Source organism: Mchenga conophoros, linkage group LG8, assembly GCF_057382185.1.
Source record: "Mchenga conophoros isolate Kocher_MC1m ecotype Shallow Benthic linkage group LG8, M_conophoros_male_GT1.1, whole genome shotgun sequence".
Classification (NCBI taxonomy): Eukaryota; Metazoa; Chordata; class Actinopteri; order Cichliformes; family Cichlidae; genus Mchenga; species Mchenga conophoros.
In genome coordinates, this window is record NC_140533.1 from 21549140 (window position 1) to 21568042 (window position 18903).

General features: G+C 42.6%; 1 protein-coding gene across 1 annotated transcript; it reads right to left on the bottom strand.

Moving 5' to 3' along the window:
* Positions 1-2536: 2536 nt before the first annotated feature.
* msh2 (mutS homolog 2 (E. coli)) lies at positions 2537-18419 on the bottom strand. Its single transcript, XM_085284929.1, has 16 exons — positions 18170-18419; positions 16890-17038; positions 16516-16800; positions 16173-16319; positions 15804-15953; positions 15207-15340; positions 14529-14728; positions 14133-14242; positions 13926-14049; positions 13368-13518; positions 13161-13258; positions 12578-12829; positions 12199-12403; positions 11858-12105; positions 11565-11740; positions 2537-2828 (listed from the first exon to the last, which is right to left on the bottom strand). The coding sequence occupies exons 1-16, from the start codon at positions 18375-18377 to the stop codon at positions 2652-2654; spliced, it is 2814 nt and encodes a 937-aa protein (XP_085141055.1). The 5' UTR covers positions 18378-18419; the 3' UTR covers positions 2537-2651.
* Positions 18420-18903: the final 484 nt, after the last annotated feature.

An 18903-nucleotide genomic window follows, 5' to 3' on the forward strand; every position in this document is an offset into this window, starting at 1 on the left:
GGGAGCTGTCACTTGTTTGGAAAACGTGCAAACCACTAGACTGAGAAAGTCTGCAATCAGTTGGGACTGAATGGGGTTAAGTAGTCAACTGCATGATATCTGTTTGCGATGTGATTATTCAACGTGATAAATCAGTGAAAACTGCTGCTACTGCTTACATACAAATACATATTTACTTACAATTAGAGTCCAGTCATAGCCTCAGATCTGAAACTCCACAAATAGTGATGTATTTGCTGCAGAATAGACAATTTAACCAAGATATATGAGCTACTTGGTAACAATGCTTTTATGTAGGAATATAACAAGACCACAGCCAGTTTGCTACCAGCTGAGACCAATTCTCTTTGGCACACAGATGTGTCATAGGTGAGTGGTACTCTTTAGCAGCCTGACTCGCACTGTTTACAGTATTTGGCGAAGAACAATTATTTCCAAACCTTTAGCGGTCTATTTGAGACCGACTGCAATCAGTCCAATTTAGACGGTTTATTTGGAAACAGGTCGCCTCCCACCAGGTGACCTGAAACTGGTCACCCAGAGGTGGATGGTGACCACCTTTGGTTGCCCAGTCACTGCAGCTACTTGCAATCAGTTAATGTAATGTAGACAGATTTGTCCTTGTCGCAAGGAGGCTGCCTCCTCCTAGTGTGACTGAGCCACAGTAATGAGTACTTTTTGCACCACTGTAAAGTTGGATCTGGAATTACACCAGGATTATTTTGAAGGAACAGAGGTGTATAAGACCTGTGTACCTGAACTTAAGGGACTGTCCCACATATGGAAGAGTGTACACTGTCAGTCGGGATAAGTTATGAAGTGCAAAGGAGTCCACTGTCCACAATAAGGTTGTTAAATAAGGTGAGGACTACTTTTCAGCTACTTCCTTGCCACAGCATTAGTGCTACATTTGGCAGTTTTATGCCAGATGCCCTTCCTGACCAGTGACCTTTCACTTGCTAAGTTAATAGTAAATGAAATCTCTATTTTTTATTCAGTGCCCGGATAATTGAAAAAGATCTTAGCACCACTAGGACTCCCGAAGTTGTGCATCCAGCAAATTCAGCAGTTTTAAATTATTCCAACAAGACGAGTACTGTTAGTCAGCTATCATATGGTATGTATTTAGATGTGAACATTTCTGCAATGAGATGGGTTCTCAGTGTGATTTACCACCAGAACTAACTTCAGTAGGGCGACCGTGGCTCAGGGGGTTGGGAAGCGTATCTGTAACCGGAAGGTCGCCGGTTCGATCCCCGGGCTCTCTGTCCTGGTCGTTGTGTCCTTGGGCAAGACACTTTACCCTACCGCCTACTGGTGTTGGCCAGAGGGGCCGATGGCGCGATATGGCAGCCTCGCTTCTGTCAGTCTGCCCCAGGGCAGCTGTGGCTACAACCGTAGCTTGCCTCCACCAGTGTGTGAATGTGAGAGTGAATGAATAGTGGCATTGTAAAGCGCTTTGGGTGCCTTGAAAAGCGTTGTATAAATCCAATCCATTATTCATTATCCATACTGCATCGAGTGATCAGAGCTCTTTAAGCAATTAGTCTCAATTATATACAGTATTACCCGAGCTGAGCCATCTAACCTCCTGACCAACAGTAGACACACAAGTTACTGGTGTCACGGATCTGCATTAACCTCCTAAAACCCGAACTCTTCCACGGCATGCATTTTTATTTCTCTTTGATATTTGGGCATATTGGGACCCGATGAATGTAAAAACAAATAATTACCAGATTTTTTTAATTTTTGTTTCTAAGAAAAATGAGAGCCACACATGAGAATATTCGTTTAAAATTTCGATAGAACAGCAGCAGTATAATGTCCTCGTAAGTGGATATCAGGCGCTTGTAGAGTAAAATTACGTATTGGTCTAAATCAGGGGTGCCCAATCCCGGTCCTCGAGAGCTACTATCCTGCAGCTTTTAGATGCATCCCTACTCCAACACAGCTGAATCAAATGGTTTGATCTCTTCAGCATGCCATCATGTTTGGCAAAGGCCTGATAACAAGCCATTCATTTGATTCAGGTGTGTGGGAACAAGGATGCATCTAAAAGCTGCAGGACGGTAGCTCTCGAGGACTGGGATTGGGCACCCCTGGTCTAAATCATAGGTGTCAAACTCTGGCCCGCGGGCCAAATTTGGCCCGCAGCCTAATTACATTTGGCCTGCGAAGCCATACCAAATTATTATTAGAGCTGGCCTACTGGTATTATACAGCTAATATATATATTGTTTAGTATTAAGCTTTGCGTGTTTCATATTCAGTTTTTCAGCAAAATGTGTTTGAGTCCATAAGAAAAGATTCATTCTTATATCTGGAGGAATAAATATATTTCAATAAATATTAATGTTAGCCCGCGACTTTGTTACAGTTTTGAATTTTGGCCCACTGTGTATTTGAGTTTGACACCCCTGGTCTAAATAACCCAAAATGTGATGTCCACATATGTGGACGCCAGGTCCTAGGAGGTTAAGCGACAGAGCAATCTCACGAAATAACTGGGACAAAAAAGACAAACAAACGTGTCTGCAGAGTGGCAATAAATCCTTTATTGGAAAACTACAGTATAAGCACTCTAGTGTTCTCCGCTACAGTGATGAACTTTAACTTTGCAGAGCAGACAGCGGGTAGGGGTTTAAAAATCAAGCAGTTTTAACAGGAACGCAGCGTGCGAGGACCTCGCTGATGTACGTGTTATTTTTGGCAACCAGCTTCTGCTTCATTTTCCTGAGCTTTGCCTTCACTTCCTCCTCAGTCATGGTGGCAAGTGGAAGTGACTTCACCTTCTGCAGAAAGTAGTGGATCAGGTTTTCCCCCACCTGAAAAATAAGCAGGGCATGGGTGTTACAAGAAATTCAAACTCTCTCTTCTGGTTTCTGAATGGACCTCAGCTCTACTCTCTGAAACGAGGCGCTTTTGCTGCCTTTAAGTCAACTTTCTTCTGATTGGCTGCCTCTATCTGTAAGAACACAGCAACAAGTGTATTTTTTTCCCCTTCTTTATACTGCTATGCTTGTGACATTCCTTCACCGTGGAGAATAAAATACCCATCTTTTTACAGTGTGAAAATATCAAAGGAGGAAAAGGGCTCAAAGCGACAGTTCTGTTATCCTTCACTGGCAGTAATTAGTAACACTGGGAACAATCAGAGCTGTTTGTAGCAGCCAGGAATCTTTTGAGGTGATGACTTTCCTAGAAAGGGATTTCTAGTACTGAGATTCTTGCCTCAAGTTTACTTTTATGTCTAACTGCAGATTTTCAATAGAGGTTTTATTTACTATGATAAGATAACCTTTATTAATCCCACACGTGGGAATATTGTTGGGTTAAGGCTGCCGACCTTTGCCAGCGCAAGGACTGAGCACCTAAGCTTGCACCTTCTGAGGAAGTCTGATGTGGATCTTGACTTGTGTTGTTCATTATCCTGCTGTGGACACCATCCTGTTTTCGTCTTCAGCTTTTTAAAAGATCCCGAGCTTCTGCCACTCTAAAATCCGACTAATATTTCCCCTGTTACGGGGGAATTCAAGTTTGTGCTACTCGATCTTGCTTAGGAAAATTTCTTATCACATCTGGCTCTGCAGTGAAACGGCTGAGATTAAACGGAACTGCACATGAAGTCTTGTGAGTAACTAAATTGTCAGAAATTACCATTGTTTCAGTGCCACTGAGCAATCATTTTTCTTGCAGTCAGGCAAACTAGTGCAAAAGATAATGTTAATCTATGTAGGAATCAATAGGCTGAAGTCTGATGACTTGTCCTCAAGGGCGAAGGCCAGTATTTCAGACTTTCAGAGCCAGTAGATATCCAGGTCAAGACTTCTTTAATGCATCCAGAGAATAAGCTCAACAGAAATGAGGCAAAATGGTGGTACGATGATTAGTCTCACAGCAAGAAGGTCATGGGTTCAACTCCACCATCTGGCCAGGGCCTTTCATTGTGGAGTTTACATGTTCTCCCCTTGTCCTCAGGGGTTCTCTCTGGGGTCTCCGGCTTCCTCCCACAGTCCAAAGACATGCAGTTAGTGGTGTGTTACAGGAAAAATGTTTCTATGTTTCTTTACCTTCTTTTAAATGTGCAAGCATGCCCTTTTGTCTATGGTTAGATTAGTTTAGAATTATCTTTTTAGACTTTCTCAGCAAAGACATACTGTTTTGGGACATATTGTTTTAGATTGTTTTATCTCTCACAGCCTTCTCCCAGCTCTCTGCTGACGAGACTAGCGCCACATATGGAGTTGTTTATTTTATTTGTTTTGTATTTTCTTATCCTGTTCTCACTGTCTTTCCTATAAAAATTACCAAGCCACTGTGCATGGTGTGAGTTGTTCTTAGCAGCTCACCCGTGTACACGTTTGATAAAGAAAGTAACTTTGTCTCATTGTGTCTTTATTTCTCCTGGGTCTTTTACAGAGTTTTCCCCCAACATTTCTTGGTCCTTCGACAGCCGGAGCACCTCCATCGTGTCCCATCTCCGTGACCAGTCCACGTTGTTCGCCTGTCGACAGCCCACACACCAGGTGTGTGGAAAAAGACCAAGAGCGTTAAATTCGGGTCTTGGCCAACGTCTTAGAAAGCGACCCACGGTGGTGGGGCCCGATCGAGGTGGACCAGACCCGGCGACACCGACCAGGTAGATACAGACACACTGACACAATCTTGCGTAAAAGCGTATTTTAAATTCAGGGAATTTAAAATAGCGAAAGTAGCTCGTCGCGACTGGAAGCTCCCCACCTCTGTGGGTTTAAAGTAGCTCGTCGGCTGGTAGCTTGGAGCTCGTCGACTGGAAGCTCCCCACTTCTGTGGGTTAGGTTTGGAGCTCTGGGTAGCTCCCCCAGCTGGGTCTAGACAGGGTCTAGGGAATAAGTAGCTCGTCTACAGAAAGACTGGCAGCTCCCCTTATGATAAGGGTTCCGATCGCGCGAATAAGTGTGAATGTGAATGTATGTGTGTGTATTGTTGTAATTAATGGAGCAAGCTGAATTTTCACGGTCCAATAAGAGACTGAGCTGCTCCTACTGTGTTTTTCTTTTACTGCTGTTCACTGACGTGCTGGTGAGTTGAGAGAACGGTCGAGTTCCGTCTCGTAAAGTTCACACCGCTTTTGGAAATAGTCCGAAAGTAGAAGGGCGTGTGAGCAACCACTCTCGTCTCTAATACCAGCGAAGGTGATAGCAGCTGTATCGTGTATATATTACTTAAACAAAAATAAGTAAATACATAAATAAGATGGGTAATCAAGCAAGTGAAATTAAAACTCACTCCTGCTGACGAGCAGTGGTGAGAAAAAAAAAAGGTCCAGACGCCGGACAAAAACAGTGTCTGTAAACTGAGAGATTTAAGAAAACAAAATATAAACAGTCAGAAGACCAGAACTCAACTGCCAGTTTAGTAAAACCAGAAGACGAGACACTGCAGTCCCCACAATCCTTTTAGTAAACCATCACTCACTCCTGCAGCCGCATCTGCAGCACCACCCATATCAGGAAGAACTTAATAATCCCTTATTAAGTGAAAACTAGAGATCACAGTAGTTTGAAGTAGTTTAAAAGGGTTGAAAACAGACCCCACTGAGTAGATATAAATATAAAAAGTACGAAATAAAGATGAACAAAGGGAAAATTACAGTAGAAATTATCTTTAGAGTATTTGAAATTAATAATAGCAAGGATAACAACCTGTAAAGTGATATTAACAATGAAACACAGTTGGCATGATGACCATGCCCAGCATGTATAAAATGAATATAAAGCAAATAATTCACACGAAAATATTTTAATAAAATAAATAAGGTATATTAAGGCTGTGTCATTGTTCAGCCAAGGACAGTGTGTGAAAAGGTAACTGTCTCCACCCTGGGAAAAGGATGATTCTGCAGGTCATCTGAAGCCCTTGATGGATACAAAATAAAATATAAATAATATATTATAATAGAACTGCCTGGTCCGCCATGTAACAGAGAGAACAAATGTGACCGCAGATTGGATGAATTCAAAATTATCTGTTTGCTGAATAAGATGATCCTAACTATCAAATTGGCTCAGTAGTAGTATAGTGGTACACACTGATAAAATATTATAATATGCTATTGCTGTTATATAAGACAAAGAGGATAATATTAACAATGACATAATATTAATATGAAGAGGCACCTTAATCGGTTATGATGTGAGGTGAATAATTGTTAAGCAGTAGTCTGCATCAAGCTTAAGGTTTGCTGAAACTCAGTGTAATGACATGTGAGATGAAGACAATACGGAGAATAACTAAACTAATGAAGTGCATAGAGGCACTTGACCAGCTTGAAACTTATCATTCTAGAATGACACATTGCTGAGATAGAGCACACCTATAATAACAACCAATAAGCAAAACCCTGTAGACAACAGCTACAACTACAGGATTGAGAAGCTGAATTAAATATGTAGACACTGCTAAGCTGATGAGCATGTTCCACATTTTCTTTTCTTTTTATTTATTTGTTTCTTTTAGAGCAGAAGCTGCTGTAACACACCCAAAGAAAGACTCTAGGTCTGACCAACCGTCTCAGTCATGGGCAAAAAGATGTCAGTCAATAAAATTCTAAAAGATAATTTATTGACAAAAAATATATCAAGAGATAAAAGATAAAACAGTCCAGTGTCCCACTTAAGAATTGTATAAAAACACACAGTCCCAAGGCCAGAGCCAGCTATGCCACACAGCCAAGTTGCACTCCACATGTTGCCTTTAACAGGGTTAGAAGTTGTCCTTGGAGACCCACCACCCTGCAAGCATATAGTCAGTGGTCACTCAAGCCTCTGCAACCCTGCTGCCTTTAGGCTGTGGCATATAATAGGCCCTGGACTGCACAGAGAGACAAAACGACACACCTAATATAAAATTCATAGGGCAAAACCCGTCCATCCCAAACATATCTGATTTCATCACATTACATACCTGCACAGAGAGACAAAACAACACAGCAGTGTTTGTAGTGTGGGCTATAAGAAGACCGGTGTATCAGTGCAATCAAGTACACCTGCCTCTAATTAGTCCAGCCATTGGCTCACCAAAAATGTGACAACCACAAAACCACTCCCAACCCAGTGCAACTTCACACAATAATATGGAGCTGAATTAACACAGGCACATTAGTCTACCATGTTACAAGCTGCATGCTATTAAAAGCCAACATATGCAGACTTCTGCCTTGTTCGGGTGGCAGCATTTTTCTTTTTTCTTTTGTGTCCTGACACGTTTATGTTTTTTGTTTTTGTTTGATTATTTTGTTGGTTTTGGAAATGAATTTAAACGAACTTGTGACCATACTTGAGAGTCACAGTGACACATAGTGATTAGGCATATGATTGAAAAATGCCTAGGTTTAGAGCTGTGAGCTATGCAAAGTTAAATATATATATACACATATATATATATATATGTATAAATGGGAAACAACCCTAACTTGAACGTTTGAAATGTGTGAGATCCATGAATTGTTTGAAAAACTAGAAATTATTCAAAACTGCCTTAAGTGAAAATGTAGTGTTGCATCTATTCTCCCAAACCAAGACAAACAAAAAAGAAGAAGCTTTCTGTAACTTCAAAATAAGGCTGACTGTTGACAATAGACTAAAACACTAATCCGCAGGTGGCTATCAGGAACAGAGAGGCGAGCAAAGTCACAAACACCAAGGCTGCAGACAGCCACGCAGAAACAGCAGATAACATAGAGACAACGCCTGCTAGAACCGTGGAGAGGAAGGTCACTTCCCACGAGATTGTAGGAGTAAAGGACAAATTAGTTGTAAAGTCAGCTTCAGGCCACACAACTGTACAACAATTAACTGCCCTTTTAGAACTAGTACACACAGCAAGTGGCCGCAGGTGCTTTATTAAATGCATATATGACCCGTCGTGTCCAGTAAATTTGCTAGGTAGAGACGCTCTGACAAAACTTAAGATAGCAGTCATGCCATTCTTTTCTGGTATTACACCTGAGTGCCAGAAACCGACCGAGTATCACAACATTCTGAGATTTAAACAAACTCCAGGCCCAGATCCACCTTATGATCAGCAAGTGTGGAAGCTAGGAGAACAGCATTTGACCTTACAGCACAGGCCGAAATTGTGTAGGTTATGCAGTAACCACAGATAGTAAAATAATAGAAGCAAAACCACTTTCTTCTTCATGTCCTGCACAGAGCGCTGAGCTGATAGCTGTGATACGCGAAAGCTAAATACACAAAGACAAACTAATAAACATACATACAGACAGCCAGTATGTTTTCTCTGCTGTGCATCATTTTGCAAAAAATTTGGCATAACAGAGGAATGATTACACCAACTGGCAAACCAGCATGCCAACCTCTTACAACGCCTACTGACTCTTTCATTACTACAGGCAACAATTTTGCTGACAGAGCAGCAAAATAGGCGGCACAACAGGCAAACATCACATTGATGGCAGTAAACACACATCAGATTCCACTGGATGTGTTGAAAAATGAACAAAAAGCAGCAAGCACAGCAGAGCAGGCAAAATGGCTAAAACACGGTGCAGTTCTGACAAACGACTTAATGATGTGTTATGGCAAGCCAGTGTTGCCAAAAAATTCCTCCACAAAATGGCGGCATTAGTGACTCATGGCTGTACGCATTTGTCAACGGGGGGACTGACCAGTATTGTCAACTCTCATTTCTACACTGTAAATTCTACACTGTAAATTTTGAAACCTCAGCAAAACAATTTGTCAGAACGTGCATGACGTGTCAAAAATATAATGCTCAGGGAAACCTGAGACCACACAATCCATATGGACTTTATTGAGCTAAATGAATGCCAAGGGTAAAAATACACCCTAGTGGTTATAGATGTATTCTCAAAGTGGCCAGAAATCTACCCAGTGAAAAAGGCAGATATAATTTCAGTAGCAAAATGTATGTCTAAGTTGTAGGAAAATAAAGAGATGATTGTAAATGACGAAGAATGTAATGATGTCTATCAAGTGTCTTGCAGATCAAAGCCCGGTGACTGGGTTCTGATCAAAGTGCTCCAAAGGAAAAACTGGAGCACACCCAGGTGGGAGGGACCATACCAAGTCCTCCTCACTACACCGACCGCTTGCAAAATTGCGGAACGACCATCCTGGATCCATCAGAGTCACTGCAGGCGAGTCAGTGAAGCCATCTAAACACAGCTGACGGCAGGCTTGCCCACTTGTTGTGATCTCGCCCGGTGGAGGGGTCAGCTTTCCTGGCCGGGGGGTCTACTCGCGACAGGAGGGTGTGTCCCGTCGTCATGACAACTGCAGCGGCCCTGACCATGGCCGGGCTCCTCACCTTTGCTTCCGTGAGGGACAACAAGTCACGTTATATGGAGAAAAGGCAGACACTGTATGACAAAGGAAAGTACACCAAGTTTCCCCATGGCTATGCCACTAATTTCTGGTGGCAGTTTATGAACACTACAGCTTACTTGAATAATAAAACTGACTGCTATGCAAATACATATACACTTTCTGCCCACCGAGGAACGAGAGGAAGTGTATGGACTGTTCACTCAACGAAACCTGTGCCAGTAACGCGACACTGATGAGCCTCAACTGTCGCTCCAACTACAGCTACCGAATGATACTACAAACAAAGACTCATTACCAGACAGGATGTGCACGGACGGCACCAAGCAGTAAAGGAACCAGAGTTTCGCATCTGAGGAGGAGTGAAATTCTTACAGAGCTTGATCCCCGGCATTGGAGTTGCCGAGGTGCGGGATCACGTGGAAATCAACCGATATGCTCTGCTACGACACATCAACTTGACTAAGACCCTGGGAACCGCCTTAGCAGGAGAACAGCAGGCCATCAGAACGATGGTGCTGCAGAACAGACTGACACTAGACCTGCTAACAGCATCACAAGGAGGAGTTTGCAAGCTGATCGGGGAAACATGTTGCACTTTTATCCCTGATGGATACGAAACTGGAGGAGACATTTATGAAGCTTTGCAGAATTTGACCGCTCTGCAAAAATATGTCACTGACCACACACCTGGAGCAGCTACAGCACAAAGCTGGCTGGACTGGCTGTTCAGCGGTTCATGGCTAGCTGCTGTAGCAAAGCCATTTTTCCTTCTAGGTCTCATCATGATAGCACTGCTCATATTAGTGTTGTGTGTGTTGCCAAATGATTTCACAGATGATAACAACTACAATGACTGCTTATGTTGCCGTGCCTGAAGAAGAACAACATCCCGTTGCAATTCTGTTAGAGGACAACTTGTACTAGCTGCTAATGAATGACGTGGTGATTAAAAATGACTTGTCAAGTGATCATGCACTGATTAAAACATTAGTAGGTTATGCAAGTTTTCATGCTTTTATTTTTTTTGAAGTCTTCAGTTTTAAACATAAAGTTTCCATTTTAAATATGAAGTTTTCATTATTTTACATATAAAGTTTTCAATTTAAGGTTTGCATCATTTTAAGTATACGGTTTCATGCTTGTATTTTTTGAAGTTTTCATTTTAAAATATAAGGTTTTCATCCTTGTATTTTTTGAAGTTTTCATTTTACATATTAGGTTTTCATCATTTTTAAATACAAAGTTTTCATTTTAGTTTTCATCCTTTTATTTTTTGTAGTTTTAGTTTTATTATTTTTTCTTGTTTATTCCACTTGTTATTTCATTTACTATGATTTTCATTTACTATGTTTTTCTTTGTATTATTTTCTTTTGTTTTATTCTTTAGACCAAATGACTTCCATTTCTGCTATGCTGACATTTTGAGAATTTAAAAATTGCTTAAGATACTTAATAAATAACCTTCACAGACAATTGTTGTATACATTTAAAATAAGTTAAAACAGGAGGGAATGTTACAGGAAAAATGTTTCTATGTTTCTTTACCTTCTTTTAAATGTGCAAGCATGCCCTTTTGTCTATGGTTAGATTAGTTTAGAATTATCTTTTTAGACTTTCTCAGCAAAGACATACTGTTTTGGGACATATTGTTTTAGATTGTTTTATCTCTCACAGCCTTCTCCCAGCTCTCTGCTGACGAGACTAGCGCCACATATGGAGTTGTTTATTTTATTTGTTTTGTATTTTCTTATCCTGTTCTCACTGTCTTTCCTATAAAAATTACCAAGCCACTGTGCATGGTGTGAGTTGTTCTTAGCAGCTCACCCGTGTACACGTTTGATAAAGAAAGTAACTTTGTCTCATTGTGTCTTTATTTCTCCTGGGTCTTTTACAGAGTTTTCCCCCAACATGGTGTGAGTGCGAATGGTTGTCTGACTCTCTGTATTAGCCCTCTAACAGGCTCCCATTCCTTTGACAGCTTCAAGTGTATTCTTATTTTTGCCCCCTGCCCTGACTTTTGGTCTCTACACTTCTTTTAATAAAAATCTGCTATTATTAGCAAGACTAGTAGTCTCCGTTTGCAGCACAAACGCACATTTATGCCTCTTGTACCAACAATCTAGTGTTTATTAAATGATAAATAAATGTCACTATGGACACCGCTGTGTCTAGATTATGGTGTTGGTATAATAGTGGAAATCTGAGCCTTACCTGCTTGTCTGTCTTTCGCCTCTTAGCCTTGGGCTCCTCCTCCTGTTCCGACTCATCTCCTGCAGGTTCTTGGAATTCCTCCAGCTCCTCCGCCTTCTCCTTCGCAGCGGCCAGCACTGACGGCGGGAAGCAAGCCAACTCGGCCACGTGGATTCCAAAACTCTGGTCACACACGCCTGAAGACAGAGACGGATCACTCTAAAGGCGCTCTGGGCTGATTATAATCGTTTGTTGAGATTAACATTTTTAAAAGCACAAAGCTGCGTTAACCCCGAGCGAAACCACGTGCTGACCTGGCTTGACTCTGTACAGCATTGTGAGTGTGTTGTGCGACGTCAGGGCTGTGACGTGCAGGTTGTGGACCGTGGGCTGCTGAGCTGCCAGCGCCGTCAGCTCGTGGAAGTGGGTGGCGAACAGGCAGAAGCAGCCGATTTTGGAGGCGATGTGCTCGCTGATGGCCCAGGCCAGACCGAAGCCGTCGTAGGTGGACGTGCCTCTGCCGAGCTCGTCGATTATGATGAGCGACTTCTCTGTGGCCGAACTGTAACAACAACAACACAGACGATGAGAAAACCTTCCCGTATCTGCTCATCGGTTATTTGTATAACTATTAATAAAGCTCGTCTGTTCTTACCGCAGAATGGCGGCTGTCTCTAGCATCTCGGACATAAAGCTGGAGACTCCTTTCACCTGGCTGTCTCCTGCACCCACCCTTGCCAGGATGCTGTCCATCACGCTAAGCTCCGCCTTCTCGCATGGCACAAAGCAACCAATCTGAGCCATCAATGCGATCACACCCACCTGCCGGATAAAGGTGGACTTGCCACCCATATTTGGTCCTGCAAAGGTTTGGAAAGCATAATGATTTTCGAGGTACTTCCAAGACTTAATAAAAGCTGCGCTTATTACAACATAGGGTTGATTTTTACAGTGATGGGCCTCATCAATGACAGCCCACATGGGAGAATTTGCCTTTAAATCCACCCTTGACTTAATCTGTGCTTATTTTTCACCTGTTATGATATAGAAGCTCTTGTCTTCCTGGACAAAGCTGATGTCATTAGGTATGAATGCAGTGTCTGCATCCATCTCCATGCAGGGATGTCTAGCCTGCAGCAGCTCCACGCGCCTGCAGCCATGGTCTAAGAGCTGGAATTGAGGCCGAACGAACGGCACAGGAGCAGACACCGATGTGACGGCAAAACTCGCCACGGCGTCCAGCTGCGCTATCACGTCGCTGAGCGTCTGGAGGGGATCCACGTAACCTGACGGTTTAAAACATTTAGAGCCTTAAATGAACCATCGCAGGCGGAAGACCGCATCATGTGCAGGCTCCAAAACGATTTTGTATTTGATAAAAGAAAGACCGCAACATCACCAGTTCTTTGACGTCTATGCAAAAATTCCACGTGCTGTAAATTTTACTGACCTTTACAGAAAATGTGAACGAAATCAATTAAACGGTCTCACAAAGCAACTTTCATGCAATTATGACATTTCCAGTTTTCACGCAACCCAGATACAATCGTTTCCTATGCTGTTCAAATCGATGCCTTGCTGAGAACACAGTGAGGAGCATGTGATGAGATTCCTCACCTGAGGCAATGTTGATGATCTCTTTAACGATGGCGTTCTGGGCTTCCTCATACTCCTCCCTGCTTTTGGTGTACTCCTCGTTCAGAGAGCTCAGCTTACTGCAAGCGAACATACATCGGCGTGAATCATCAGATGGCAAAAAAAAAAACCCGCAAAAAAACGAGCAGCGTTTTGTGATGCTGACATTAGAGGCGCGGTGAGGCACACCTGTTGGTAAAGCGCACACCGTTCTTCTGCACATCCAGCGTGGTGAATTTCTTGTTGTTCCTCAGACTCTTTTCCTCCTTGCATGTGACTCTCAGGTAAAATCCCAGCACGGCGTTTGACTCCAGCTTCACGGTTTTACCCGCCTCCAGACCTGAAACACAAAGTTACGCCAATCTGTTTAAGCATAAAAGCCAAAGTGGAAACCTTCCTTTAGACGGCCGTCACCTGCCTTGCACAAGGATTGCTGCGGCACCAGGTTAGTTAGGACACACAGTCATTAGCCACTATATTAGGTACACCTGTTCAACACCTCATTAACATAAATATCCAGAGAACCTATTTAGGAAACTACCTGTTTTTGTTTTCTTGTAGACACACACACACACACACACACACACACACACACGTTTAAATTTCAATTAAAAGAAAAGAATTAGTATTAGGTTATTTATCACTATATTCATGTCGTACTTTACAAGTTATTCCTCTAAGAACAGATTCTTTGTATATACCAATTAATAAGGTTATTGTTTTATATTATGTATATACTGTAATTACCTAGTTCTCTGGCTGCACTGTTCAGCACTGTCTGCATGCGTTTTTCCAGCACATCCATCTTTTCTCTCAGCTCACTCAGCACCGGATCAAATGATGCCTTCACCAGGTACTCGTGGTGGTCGATCTACACGAAACAAGAAATAAGTCAAATGCACAACAGGCTGTGTGCAAACGGAGGGCAAAATACTTTGAAGCAAATGAAAAGACCTGGTTCATGTCCAGTGTGGTTTCAATCATCTCTTGGTACTTGGTGCAGTCAGTCTGCAGGTCTCTGAGAGGCGAGAGGAATACTGCATTTAGCAGAACCTTGTTGCTACCTGCAACACAAACAAAGTATTAGCCTAAATTTTAGTTAAAAGTGATTTGAAGCAGACCAGATCTCAGTTTTGAATTCATCTGATTCAATACATAAATAGTTCCATGAAAAACAGCATCCTTTGTTTACACACAGTCAGCACGATGAAGCAACAACAATCTTTGGACTCCAAATAACAACAATTAAGAAACTGTCAAATCAGCTGTATGAAGCAAACAAGACAGCATCCCTGCAGCCTGCAAAACAGATTGTAGAGTGAGGTAAACAGTGTATAAGCTGCAGCTTACCCGTGTATCCCTCCAGAGCAGTGATAAGAGTCGGTATTTGGCTCACAGCCTGGTAGACACGATAACAGTCCTGCAGCGTTGCCGTGTGACGGTGAAACTTCTTGGCCAGTCGATGAAGATCGGGAAACCGCCTCAGCAAATCGTCCTGACAGGTCTGCCTCAGCACAGAGTCGCACACAAAGCTTTCCACCAGGTCAAGCCTGCACAAAAATATCCTCAGTAATTGTAAGTCCTGTAGAATGGCCTCCCCCAGAGCCCGGACCTCAGCGTTATCGAAGCAGTACGAAATCATCTTTGACTGAGAACTAAACAAAAGGCAGCCAACATCCAAAGAAGACCTCTGAATGTCCTCGAGGAAGCCTGGAGAAATACTCCTGAAGACTACTCAAAGAAATCACAAGAAAACTTGTCTAAAAAAGTTCAGTTCAGAATTTCCATGTATGCGGACATATCGGTAAATTTCTGCATCTATTTCGACTTTTCCTGTCAAATTATAAAAACATGAGGGCTGATTCATAATACCATACTTCTATTCCCTTAAATGCCTCCTTGAAATGTATAATGTTTGTTAAGCTAAAGATGTTTGACTAGGAGGTCTTATCGCCTACAGACCTGGCATATTGCTAAGTTGGATTTGATAAAGGTACAGAAACCCTCCATCCCTCATCACTGTATTACCTCTCCTCTATTTTAGTTTTGTCCATGAGGGGCTGTTTGATCCACTGGTTGACCAACCGCTGACCCTGCGGCGTACGGCACTTATTCAACAAACCGGCCAACGAGTGAGCTCCGGTGGTGTCGTCAGGTGAACCCTGAAGTATACAATTTGCATGTTAGTCGTGAATTTAACAGATGAATTACAGTGATGCACGGACAAATTGGGAATATTTTTATCACAGTCGTACGTATTTGCTACATAACAGAAAAAAGAAAAAAAAAAAAACAGGCTCAGTCAATAAAATCAATATGTCACAGCTACTAGAACTTGAACGGGTTGCTGGTTTTCTAAATTTCTTGCTGGTCATTTCCAAATTTGTGTTTTTGAATTCTCTAAATCACATCTTTTTGTTTTTCTAGCACAACAACAACCAGTTCCTACAGAGCCTGCAACCACAAAGAGCCTGTGGAGATACAGAAATTATTTTATTGCTGCCATATAATCTGCATCATTATAACTGCATTAATAAGCCAAGACAAGCCAAGAAAAGAACACTTCTGTTATTCTGGTGATTTTATCAAGGTGAAAACTTTGAGGCGTTGACACCGGTCACTTACCTGGAAGAGATTAAGAGCCCTGACGGCAGCGTTGTCCAGCCTCATGTACTGACCCAGGTCCAGAGTGGTCAGGTTGAAGGAGTTGAAGTTGGACTCATCAGAGAGCAGTTCAAGGAAACGCACCACTGCAGCCAAACATGACATTGCCACCTGAGAATGACACCACACAAGGGACCCTATGGTCAAACTTCCCACATAGTGACCTGTTCATATGCACGGTCTTCAGCCTGAGTGTCATTTAGTCGGCAGGAGCTGTTATGACTGGGATTTTATCAATAATGCTTAGTTCTAAATGTTGTTGTAAAATAAAGAAAAGTTTTTTCAAACCACCACCTTTTGTCAAAATGTTTGTTTTTTCCTGTCGTTCACCTGTTTGTCCAGCTCAGGTAAGGTGTTGCTCGCCACAGTCTCCCCTCTCTTTGCTCTCAGCAGCCTGTTGAGATCCTGGACCATGTCCTTGCTGTTGAACTCAGCTCTCTTCCTATCAGAGACTAGCATGCCGCCACGCTGCACCACCTACACAGACATACAAAAACAACAATATACTCGCATCACAATCTCTGCTTATGCAGCCAGAGTATTAATATTAATTTTTTTTAAGTCAGGCCTGGTTTAAAGAAAAGAACACTCGTTTAAAGACTTCCCATTTTGCAAGACTGATGTTCATACTGATTTTTTTAACATAAGTTTAGTAATTACCGTGCCCACATACCTCACGCAGTTTACTCCCATCAGTGTTAGCTTCCCCCTGGGCTAGGAGACACTCTTTGGGACTGATTTGGACAAGCAGGGATTCCAAGTTGGAGAATATCTCATTGTCTGGAAACTCGCACACTCCCATCGTCCACTGGGCTGCATCCACATACCCGACCCCAACAACACGCTGCCCATCAGCTCCAGTTGCAAGCCGCACAGCTACGACACCTGCACAGCCCTCTGAGCCGCTTTCCCCACCAAAAAGGATCTCCTCAAGCTGAGTCAAGTTTCCTGGAGAGGCCTGCATTTGGACACAGGAGGTAAGATCCAGAGTTGTTTTTTTAAACAAGCAGAAACCACCCTGATATGTCTCAATAGCCAGCACAGTACCTTGTACTCAATCTTCCAGTCGTGCTCCTTGCTGCTCTTGCTGTGGTTCCTGTACACCTCCACTCTGTACTGCCTCACCAACAGCAAATCTTTCACAAAGGCCTCAAAGTTCAGCTTGCTCAGAACCACACTCTCCAGCTTTCGACTCCCTGTTGACCAACAAAAACATGTCAAAATCTTTGTAATGCGTCCTTCTCATGGCACAGAGTGCTGGTGGTTTCAGTACACAAGTATCTCATGTGACCAGGTGGCATTTTTTATTTAGCAGATCATCTGCCTCCATCTCAGCCTGTCCCCAGCATCCTGCTTTGTATGTCCTCCTTCAGTATGTCCAAAAACCTCCTGTGTGGGCTTCCTCTTTCCCTTCTGCCTGGCAGTTCTAATTAAGGATCTTCTGTCTAATACATCCACTATCCCTCCTCTGTACATGTCCAAATCCTTGCCCCTCCAACTTTGTATCCAAAATGCGCAACCTGAGCTGTCCCTCTAACATAACCGTTTCTAATCCTGTCCATCCTCCCAATTAATTAAAATCTTAACATCATCAGTTCTCCCTCTTGTCTTTTTCTCAATGCCACTGTCTCTAAACCATACATCAAAACAGGTTTCACCTTCCCTTTCACTCTTGCTGCTACCCTCCTGTCAAAAATCACCCCCGAAAACCATCTCCACCTGCACTACCCTCTTGGTACTCTCTTCTTCACTTCTGTTGTGCACTATCCAGTGCTCTCCATGGTTGACTCAAGGTATTTAAACTCCATCATTTGTCCTAGTGTAAAATTTAGAGTCAGCACAAAGGTACAAGTCATGCAGGTTTTTGTGTTGTATGCTGAAAACTACCACAGAAGAAAGGAGCTGCAGCTAGCTATAAAGACTAAAACATCTAATATCTGGGTGAAGCAGTTTTTGTTCTCCATGTTTTTCTGTCAGTGACCTCACAGGAAATTTGTAGCTCAATGATATATCGCCATTTAAACAAATGAAATGTCCCTGAGACAATAAATGAAAACACTTAACTGTAAGAGGACCCCTCATCATTTCCCACAAAAACACTCTGTCCAACATTTAATTAGCCATGGCAATGCTTCTGAACGTACAGGACCTGCTAGGGCTGCAGCTAATAGCAGCCACCTTAGCTACAACCTGTGAAACCCTTTCTTTGGCTACACGGTCACACCAACTAGGTTAGCTTAATAGTAAAGGCACCGAGGCACCCCTCGTCCCCTTACTTGTTTAAAAGCGCCAACTGAAGTTAGCTTAGTGCACAGCTAAGCTAGTACCTGAACCCAAATATTTGATGACCCCGTTCGTTTTGAAAACCTCCTTCGCCGCGAATATGGCGTCCTTCCCGTGAACCGTATAATATTCGTTACGGTCAAATATCCGGAATGTGGTGTCCGGCTTCTCCGGCATGGAGAAAATGAAGTTAAGAAAGCCGTGCTCGGCTGCGCTGTCCATGGACAGGTTCTGTTTCGGCTGCACCGCCATCCTGGAATCTCCCGCCACCGAGCAGAACCAAACAGGAAGTTGCGTTGACGAGATGTTCCCATAGAAACAAGAACGCAACCGGGGCCGCTTACTGGGAACATTTTTATTCACAAATGCAGACATTTCAAAGCTAAACCACGTATAAACAGATGTTTGAATGATCTTAAACTCTCGAGTAAGTCGCTGAAACATGTAAATGACAAGAACGCCGCTCGTTTCTTCTTTTACGTCTTCAGTAGCTCGGAACACTAATGTTATGTAAACATTTTCGAACCTGACTTAAAACTTCAGTAATCACCGGAACATAAATAATATCGACTTTCTAACTCACATTTCTCAGTAAATAACTCAAAACTAATGAAATCGTTTAAATGTATTAAAACTAAAAGTTATTACGTCGAAATTTTGAAATGATAACCCAAATTTTCGACTTCCATCCATCCATCCATTCTCTTCCGCTTATCCTTATCAGGGTCGCCTGGGTGGTGCTGGGCCTAACCCAGCTAGCATAGAGCAAGAGGAAAGG

Bases quoted from the DNA above. Each gene is read 5' to 3' on its own strand.
- msh2 (XM_085284929.1), bottom strand. From the start codon at position 18,377: ATGGCGGTGCAGCCGAAACAGAACCTGTCCATGGACAGCGCAGCCGAG. The intron at 16,320-16,515 runs GTATGTGGGCAC...ATGTCTGTGTAG, and splicing joins ATGGGAGTAAACTGCGTGAG to GTGGTGCAGCGTGGCGGCAT. The intron at 15,341-15,803 runs GTAAGTGACCGG...TGTATACTTCAG, and splicing joins GGGCTCTTAATCTCTTCCAG to GGTTCACCTGACGACACCAC.